General features: G+C 42.4%; 1 protein-coding gene across 2 annotated transcripts in view; it reads right to left on the reverse strand.

Annotated features, from left to right (window-relative positions):
* The window catches only part of LRP2 (LDL receptor related protein 2), a 197,197-nt gene that overhangs the window by 80,812 nt on the left and 106,465 nt on the right, over window positions 1-9,920 (reverse strand). For both annotated transcript variants that reach the window (XM_019522761.1, XM_019522760.1), the window contains exons 34-37: window positions 7,390-7,567; window positions 5,386-5,599; window positions 2,164-2,403; window positions 88-276 (exon numbers count right to left, since the gene is read on the reverse strand). In XM_019522761.1, the coding sequence (XP_019378306.1) occupies window positions 88-276; window positions 2,164-2,403; window positions 5,386-5,599; window positions 7,390-7,567 (821 nt within the window). The remainder of the gene's footprint in view (window positions 1-87; window positions 277-2,163; window positions 2,404-5,385; window positions 5,600-7,389; window positions 7,568-9,920) is intronic.

Genomic DNA, 9,920 nt, shown 5'->3' on the forward strand with positions numbered 1-9,920 from the left:
CACACACACACACCCCCATGAATTAATCTGAAGATTTCTACAAGATCTGAAAAGACATAAAATCAGCTCTGGAGCAGTTCCACTTACCTGCTACCCAATCAATTGCAATTCCACGGACTCCATTTCGCCCTATCCCATTTGTAATAACATTTCTAAAATAAGAACCATCAGGTTTGATTTTACGTATTGCATTCTGAGAAGAAACAGTGCTGCTGAAGTCACACCAGTAAATGAAACCAGAAGGCATGTGAACATCCACATGAAGTGCATTTCGTCCTGAAACATTTTAAAGAAGTGACTGATTAATTATTTTTCATATAAATATTTTATATTTAAAAGTTGTTTTCTGTATGATTTGCAAATGTCACATTAATTTACATTTCTGTGGCATAACATTTGCCATCAACGTATACTGCAATGGAAATTTTCTGAAAAAAAAGTCTGTAAGTAGTCAGATAAGGCAATATAACTGGATTCCCTAATAATATACATAGTATGACATATGTCATGGCTCCATTGGGCAGCATTTAAAATAGTGCAACAGAATCTTAAATTAATAAAGTCTGACTAAAACAGTGGGCTAAAATACAGCTCAAAAACTGCAACTGGAAAATAGAAAACTGATCTTCAGAAAATTTAGTCCTTTATGTGGAGAATGGCATAAATGCCATTAAATTGTATATATTCATTACATGATTGACACAAAGGCTGGGTTATATTATTATTTAGCATATTGCTCTTATGCCATTAAATACACTATGGCCAGGTACAGACATTATACTTTACTGCTATAAATGATTGAAAACCAATCTATACCCATAACAGAACAGAAGTTTGGAGCACATAAACTGGTTTAAAAATGGTGGAACCTGGTCTAAAACAGTGCACTCAGTGTGCACTCAAACTTAATAGATTTAGGTTAAACTAGGGCATCAAACCTGATCCCCTATTGATTCAAATTAGGTTGCTGTCCGCTGGCATCCCAGGCACCTTTGAAGTCCTTGTTCCCCGCCCCTTGGTGGGAGCTGCACTAGCATTCACCACACAGTCAGCTGCTCCAGCCAAGCTCCCGCCCCCCACCTCTCCCAGAGCTGGACCAGCAAAGCCCCTCTCCCTAGCCCTGCTTCCAGCCATCTGTGAGTAGAAAATGAAGATAACTGATTCATAATGTATTCTATTACACTAATTTCTATATTGTGTAATATGTTCATATGTTAGAAAGCAAGAAGCAATATGTATTCATCTGAGTATTTGTGGACAACCTGCATTTTACTGGTGAAATGCCTTAAAACATACTCAGTTACTACTGGGAGAAAGGATGGTTTATGGTGGCTGCAGTGTGACCCTGGCATCCTGGCCAGTGGCAGCAGTGGTGGGGACATTCCACAGAAGAAAGAATTTTGCCCCTTGGAGCTCTGACACCACTGGCAGTCTGTGTAAGGACATGCCTGGTAGCCTGGGAGGCTCCTGCTGGGTGGCAGGGAAAGCAGGGTTCTGCCGAGGGAAGGATCAGGCCCCTTGGAGCTCTGGCATGAGCATCAGCTGGCCAGGGAGCCTCCCTTCCCCTGCTACCCAGCACAGATGTCCTGAGTTGTTGTATACATCCTGCTGCCAGCTTCGGTGATAGGCCCGATCCTTCCTTCAGTGGAGTGCCTCCCCTCATCCTCACCACCACCCGCTGGGCTGCAATGTGTGCCATGGTGACCTGCTCTGAGCCTCTCCTAGAAGTGTAGCACTGAGTGTGGAGAAGGGTCCGTGGTGTTGTGGTAGGGGGTTAGAGATGTGCTCACCTGTGCCTGGCATCCAATCAGCAGGAGCTCAGGTGCTCTGCTGCTCTTAGCATTCTCCAGAAGCCCAGGGAGCCTGCAGGGCATGCTGGGAGGCATGCAGGAGCACACTCAACCTCCTGGCTTCAGCCAGTGCAGACATGTATGCCCCTGCCACCAAACGGTGAACGTGTGTTCTGTTCACTCCCAATCTAACCTACGCCACTTAAAGAAATCCACATAGGTTTGATCGATCCCACCTTGGGCTTTCTGAATGGCTGTACTTAGCCCATATGTTAGCTAGGTAATCAGAAAAACTTTACAAATCTTTAACAGGGAAAGAATACCAACATTAGATGTAAAAATATTTTGTTCTTCTACTATAATCGTCACATACCTCTTCCTGCCAGTGGTACCATGGCTTCTGAGTGATCAGATGTCTCTAAGCTAAATCCTTTAATTGCAGACAGCATGGAAACAACTACGAAGGAACTATATGGGGAACAGGTCCTGTTATCAGGATTTAGCTGGAAACCAGTGGCGCAGGCACAAGAGAATCGTCCACCAGGTACAGGTAAGCAAAGCTGCTGACAAACTCCAATATTGTTACTGCACCCATTTGAAGAACCAGCAGAATCTGTAGCAAAAGATACAGCTATGTATAAAATCAGTGTAATATAACTATTCATTGCAATCTCTCAAAGAAAGAAAATAAAATGTATATACATGCCACAAGCTTTTAGGGAAAATGCCCAATAATGATAAACAGGTAGCAAAAATAAGGAAATAAATGCTGATAGCCATATAATCTGCTGGGCTCTTCTCATCTAGGTTTCAATAGATTGGAGGAGGAAATATTACTTGACATTTGTGTACGAGTTAACTAATACCACCTACTGAAATTCCAGTGTGTGTTATTTGGTTAACATTTAATGTAATACTGCACTAAAAAAAAGTATGGCAAAAAACCCTAATTGGATAACCACACAACTAATTACTAAAGATAGTAAGTACCTTAGCTGATCTTCACCAAACATCATTTCAAATAAAAAACTGAATTTGTTTTGCAAGTATTCATGTACTTTGTGTTCTTCTGGAAAGTAGCAAATGTGGACACTATATTTAAGACAGGAGGGATAGCAAAAGTGAGCTGTGAAACTACAGGCCCATTAGCCTGATGTTAGTATTATACAAAAATATAGAACAAATTTTGAAAGAAAGAATAAAGACACAGAGCTAAAAGGAAAATAGGATAAAATGCAACAGCATCTAGCACCAGCAGACCAGGGCAGACTAACACAATCCACTCCTTTGATAAGATAATTGATTTTTAGACAAGGGAAATGTACTAAGTATATTCTGTCTGGAGTGCAGTTTGCTCTGGTACCACTGGGAAATCGTTAGTGAAACTAGAAACAACAGAGATTAATGCAAGAAGGTGAGTAAGTAACTAAGTGCAGTGGAGAAAAAATGAGCTATACTCAAAGGAAAATTATCAGACTGGAGAGAGGTTATCAGCAGAGACCCTCAAAGACTGGTCTTAGGACCAACCTTATTTAATATCCATGATTTAGCATTTCATTAAATATTTTGGAACAAAAATAAAGTAATGAAAGTAATGAAATTTACTAATGACACAAATGTGGGAGGAATCATTAGTGCACAAGGGGATCACAAAAAGAGAACTCAATTACTTTGAGGACAGGAGAAATAGAAAAGGGCTGAAATTCAATAGTGCAAAGTGCAATGTCATGTAATTGGGGGAAGGAAGGAATAATAACAAGATGTTGTATTGTTAGTTGATGACATGAGGGCTCATCCAATAGAAATAGGAGGAGGAAACAGGTAGAGATATATATTAGTCAACTACAGGAAGGTGACAAACCATCAGTGAGAGGCAGCCATGAAAAGGTAAATGGGATTCTAGGATTTATCATGAGAAGTGCTTTGAGTAGAGATAGGTAAATATTAACACCATTATATGAGGCCTTCGGGTAAGAGCTCATATGGAATGCTGTATTGGAACTGGTCAGCCATCCTCAAAAATGGTTCATTCAAACTAGAATGGGTAAAGAGAAGAGTAACTAGCAGCAACAGGGAGATGGAGACCCTGTATGGATAGACATTTTCAACTTTACAAAACAAAGTCTAAGGGGAGAGGACTGCTTTCTGTAAATATTGAATGAAGGGAAGGTAAACACCAGTGAATGAGAAGAGACATTTATGCAATGCTAGCAAAAGAACAAGTTTTTGTAATATGGCCAAGAATAAATTTAGAACAAGGTTTCCAATTATGAAAGAAATAAGGTTCAGCGATAGCTTTCAGCTGTGGGAGTGATGGGACTAGGAAACCTAACTAGTTAGAAGATGGATTTGGATCATTTTATAAAGCGGGTTAGAAGGCATGGCTGTTTCCTACAAGGGACTAGACTCAGTGACCCAGGAGGTCCCTCCTAACCCTATGCTGTACAAGTAAAAAGGTATTCCCAGGAAATTACTTAGTTAGTTCCCTAATGAATGTGGTATCTTCCATGTACAGAAACTAGTAAACCTGCCAGAAATTAGCTTTAAAAACTTCAGTTTATAACATTCTTGAATGTTATGGAAGTTCAGAATTCAGCTCTGAGGATGAAAAATCTCTCTACCATCAGCCAAAAATCCCTCTTCCAACAGAAAACAATACAGATGATGTGAAAGTAAAAATCACGTGACAACCCTGAACTTATATTTTAAGGACAACAAGGACAAACACACTCATTTACTCCAGTGTCCAAAACCAATCTTGAAACATTTAAAAAGAGATATTTACACAAGGACTATAGGATTATTTGAAAAATGGACCTATTTGTTCCAGAAACACAGGCAAGTACCAAAAAGCTGAGAGGTTCTTTTATGCACCTGCATGATATGGCAGTGCACACACAGAAATCCAATCCAATATCTGGCTAAAATGTCTTTTTTTTGGTTTTTTGTCTTGCTTTATAGCTGACAATAATCATATTTAATAAATGTTATATATAATGGGTGTGGATACACATCACCCTATGGTGACATAGCAATGCACTACGTCGCCATACAGTGCACTATGGCAACATAGCAATCACATGGGTCTACACATGATTGCCAGCTATGTCACTGTAGCAGCATGCTCTCCGGTTATCATGAGCTGCTATGGTGACATAGCAGCAAAATCTAACTGTGCACCATATGCACAGTGCAGTAACCACCCATGCTGTGCTGTGCTTTAGTACTTCCACGGGGAAGTACTAAACCACAACACTGTAGCAACATAGCCATACAGCAAAGTGTAGATGCACCCTATAATATTTAATAATGTTTAATATTCTGCCTTGAAGGATAGTAGATTGTTCAAGATTTCTTGACTCTATCTCTTTGGGAATGTATACATTATCTACCACCTCCATGTCATCATGCACAGAAGCAACACTGTGAAGTATGCCTCACAAACTCCTGCTCCACCTGCCAATTCCCCAAAATCAGGCAATGAAGCCTATAGCAGTCAGTGGTGCACCAAGCACCATTCTCGGAATCTGAATCTCAGGCATCCAAATGTGCTGTGTGGTATGGTGGCAGGGGTAGACAAACTGAGCATACTCACTGTCTCTATAATACACTCGTAGACACTTAAGCCTTGGAACATTGTCTCTCAACACCACTTTGTTGGCTCCAGTAGACTTGTCCACCCGCTCAATGACTTCATAATCTCGATCAGTATAATACAGAAAGGAACCATAGACAGCAATTCCCCATGGGTGAGACAGATGAAGAACCAGGGTCACTCTATTTGTACCATCCACATTGCCTCTTTCAATCTAGGAGATTAGATTAGGCAAGTCATTAGAATATCATGTATGTTGATAAACTCCCCATGTACACAGAAATGTTATGCATTTTCTACTGGTTTCAGGAGCAACTTTTTACAATTTTTTTTCTGTCTTTCTGTTAAGATTTAACAGAATGCTTCTTTTTTTCCAGGACAGTTAGGCTGCTTACAATGTTAAGAAAAAACAATCCCCCCCCCCCAAAAAAACCAAAAAACAGTGCTTTACTTTAAACTCTGCACATGCAGAGCATGCCCAAAAGAGGCTTTGCATTAGTTGGACCCAGCTGACCCAACATCTGCATAGATTGGGCACTTTAGAGGGGCTTTTCTTTGCACTTTTATCTAAAGCTGATTGAATCAGCTTTAGATAAAAGCATCAAAAAGCCCTACTGAAGAGCTCAATCTATACAGATGCCATGGAGCTGGATCAAACTAATGTGCTGCTGCTTCTGGTAAAGCATGGCTTTTTTTTTTAATGTCTGTCAGTAGCCTTAATGACCATCTAAAATTAAAGCTACTCTATAGAAAAGAACACAGTGAGTTTGTACAACAGCAGTTACCAAAAATATTATGCTTAGCCACACACTGGTATTTTCAGTTGCTTTATTTTTTTAAGCAGACACCACTATCTCCTAATTGTGTATGTCAAAGACCAGATTCTATGCCACATTTTAGGGCAGTAAGTGAACTTACGGTACTATTCTACTCTGCTGGAGTCCCTGAAAAACTCTTAATACAAAAGGCAGTGGGCTGTCATCTTCTTCGTCCCTGGTATTTTTTGTGACTCAATATTAATAGTTAGTTTAAGATGTTTTACAAAAGCAGATGCATTAATGCAGGGGTTGGCAACCTTTTGCTGTTGGCTGAAAATCTTTGCTCTCCAGGAAGCTCAAGCTGCTTATGCTTCCCTTGCTGCAAATACCTGGTCCCTCTGCAATGGAGGTAAACAGGGGCACACAGAGCAGCAGCGGGGGGCTGCTCAGGAGCATGTTGTGGAGGAGACAGATGGCTCAGCACAGCTGCTTTCTCTCTGATCATCATGCTGCCTGGGCCTTCTCTGGCCATGTCAGACCTCTTCATAGGATGGAACTGGCCCAGGGGGCCTTAGGTTGCCAACCCCCTATATTAGAGTAGTTTCAGGAACTTGAACAAGTGAAATAGAATTGTACTGAGGCACCTAAATACTTAGATGCCCAATAAGTGAAATACAGTCTAGTTCTAAAACCTGTTCACTTCTCTGGTTAGGTCACACTTTTTTTCTTGAAGGCTTTGATGTCATCTATTGAAACTCTGTTCTAATGAATGCTATCCTGGACCCACCAAGCACACTGATGAGGGATATGAATCAGAAAGATATGCATTGAGGGATTACTCTGAATAGAGCCTGACCAGCAACAACATACAGGAACTTGAAAAGGTTTTTTGTGGAACATGCGAGTAGTTATAAATAGAAAAATCTTCCACATGAGCAGTAAATAAAGCACTATGTGATAAACAAAGAACACTGTATGTTACCCATACTTAAATGATATGCCAATATAATGAATGGGGAGGATTACAGAAGCACAAAGGGCACCTACGGGTCCATATCCATTCAAAAAAGCAAAATACAATCCAATAAAACAACCATATATGATATGTATCCAGTCACACTTGGCCCAGCCCTGACACCTTTAGCCACATGAGTAGTTTCACCTAAAGCAACCGAATTATTTAGATGTGTTAAGACATGCTGAAATCGATGTAAAAGTAGTAAAGCAACAATATAAGAATTCATACCACTCCAGTGCTTGTGACACCCCAGTACAATTTCTGTTCCTTAATGTCAATGGTAATAAACTCAACATGGTCAAGGTTACCAGTGAAGAGGGTTTTTATAGCTGAACCATCCATGTTTGCACTGGCAACTTTTGCTGGAACCCCGCTGTCTGTACCTTGATCTGTCCAGTACAGCTTCCTGCAACACATGTGATAACAGCAATTCCATAAGCATAGAAATATAGGGCTGAAAGGAAACTTAAGAGATTCTCTAGTCCCTTCCCTCAACACTGATGTAGGACTTGGCATCCCTAACACAAATTTTCTAACCTGTTCTTCATAATTTTTCAATGAAGATTTCATGAGTAGCAGAAGTCAATAAGACCATGGACAGGCATTATGTCTGCAGTACTACAGTGGTGGCATACAGCTGTTCAGACTGTTTGTAGCACTACAAAGATAGTGAAAGCACTACAAAATGTTGTCTTTTTCAAAGAGAAACTTCTTGGTAGTGTTACATTTTGTAGTGCTATATGTGACACCTATACAGAGACACAAGAATCTTTAAGGGTAAAAACAGATTTCGCCTTTCTTTTTGGGGGCAGCAGGAATTCCCCAGGTCCTGCACCACCCCACACTGCCGATGTGTCCTTGCCAAAACCCACATAATTTTGTGTCTCCACATGAAACATGGTTGGCACAGGACCCTGCAGGCACAATAGTGGACATAAGTATTTGAATAGCAAACTTGCATTTTTGCAGCCAACATCTGTTTGCCTTCAGGTGGGAGAGTGAAGACAGCCTGGGGTTTCCTGCACTCTCCAACCATTTGCAGGCACAATAGTGGTCATATGAATTTGAATGGCAAATTTGCATTTTTGCAGCTGACATCTGTTCTCCTTCAAGTGGGGGAGTGAAGGCAGTCTACAGTTGCCCACACTCTTCAGCCTCGCTGGGCTGGTACTCTGGGGTCTTCAGGAGCCAGATTTTATGTGCCCCTGAAGCCCCCAAAGTGCCAGCCCAGGCTCTGCCCTTGCAGATGCACTTTCAAGGAATTTCCTGACAGGGGCTCCCCCAGTGTACATGGATCCTGACATTGGGCAGCAGGAATTCCCCAAGTCTTGTACCACCCCACACTGCCCATGTGTCCTTGCCAAGACCTGCACGATTTTGTGCCTCCACATGAAACATGGTTGACGCAGGACCCCACAGAGGCCACCCTGTGCTTCCACGCCACCTTGCGCTAAGATGGCAAGGAGGTGCAAAGAAGTGAGGGACCCAGGGAATCTCTGGACAAATGGAACACATCACCTGCTATCCCACATCGGGTTGCTGCCTGATGCAGGACAACAGGTGATATGTTTTGCCACAACTGATCCACCTCATTTAGTGATGTCTGTTTCTAGCCTAAGTCACCAGCTGGTCCAGAGTCCCCTACTGGTGAAAATGTTTTAACCTACGATGCATTTTCCAATTTTAAGTGAGGGTGTATGTACCAATGTACTCTGGGTTAATATTTGGAGGCTATACTTTGCAAATATAATATCTTGAAATTTAAGTTTTAAAATGAAAGCTTGAATTCTGTAGCATAGGTGTGGGACAATTTAAATATAATCTGGAATTATGCAGCAGTTTACACATTCATGTCATCATGTACATGAGACCCTGCCTATAGTTTAAAACAGGGCTGTCCAACTTCCAAGAAGCCAGGAACCACACACAGCATGAGCTGCCATAGTGTAAGCCAAGGGACCTCTGAGCCAGTGCCATGCAGAAGCCCCTCTCCCTGTCAGGCTATGCCCTGGGATCTCAGTCTGCCACTAGTCGCCTGCAGTTAGTCACCCAGGCTGGCCAAGGCTGGCCTGAAGCCTCCTGGAGGTCCTAACCCTCCAACTACTTCCTGTCACCAGAGCAGCTGACCTGGTTTAGATGAGCCTCCACTTCCTACATATAAATTCCTGAACCAGAAAGTGTCCAGGCACCAGGGCTCAACCTGACCCAAGACCACCTTGCCATTTTGTCCAGCTTGATCCTTGATTTCATTCTCGGCTTGATCTCCCAACTTCTAGACTCTGCTTGCTCCTTGACTCTGCTCTCAGACTGACCTCTTGGCTTCCTGGCCTAGTTTTGTCTTCACACTCTGCTAACTCACTGATCTTAGTCAATGCCTTGGTTCCCCAAGTGGCCCCAGACTGACCACACATTACCTGGCATGACACTCCCCAGCTACACCATGCCAGAAGCCTCTCTTCCCAGCTGTACCATGTGTGCAGACAGCCCCCCTCTCCTGGTGCACTGGATATGCTAATAGCACCCCCTCCATCACTCACTGACCACAAGTTCTCCTGTTGCACTGTGCTGCAGGCACCCCAAGTGCCATGAGCTATGTTGCACTGTGCCATCCTCTAGGGCAGGCACAGCAAGTGGAAGCCAGAGGGGGAAGCCTGGAGACCCTGACTGCTGCTGCAAATGGAGTAACGAGGGGAACAGCAGCTAGACTGAGCCCAGGGGCTGCAGATTAACCCATCACGGGCCACACGCAGCCTGCAGAC

This window comes from Gavialis gangeticus, unplaced genomic scaffold, assembly GCF_001723915.1.
Source record: "Gavialis gangeticus isolate Ggan-Ray unplaced genomic scaffold, GavGan_comp1, whole genome shotgun sequence".
Lineage (NCBI taxonomy): Eukaryota > Metazoa > Chordata > Crocodylia > Gavialidae > Gavialis > Gavialis gangeticus.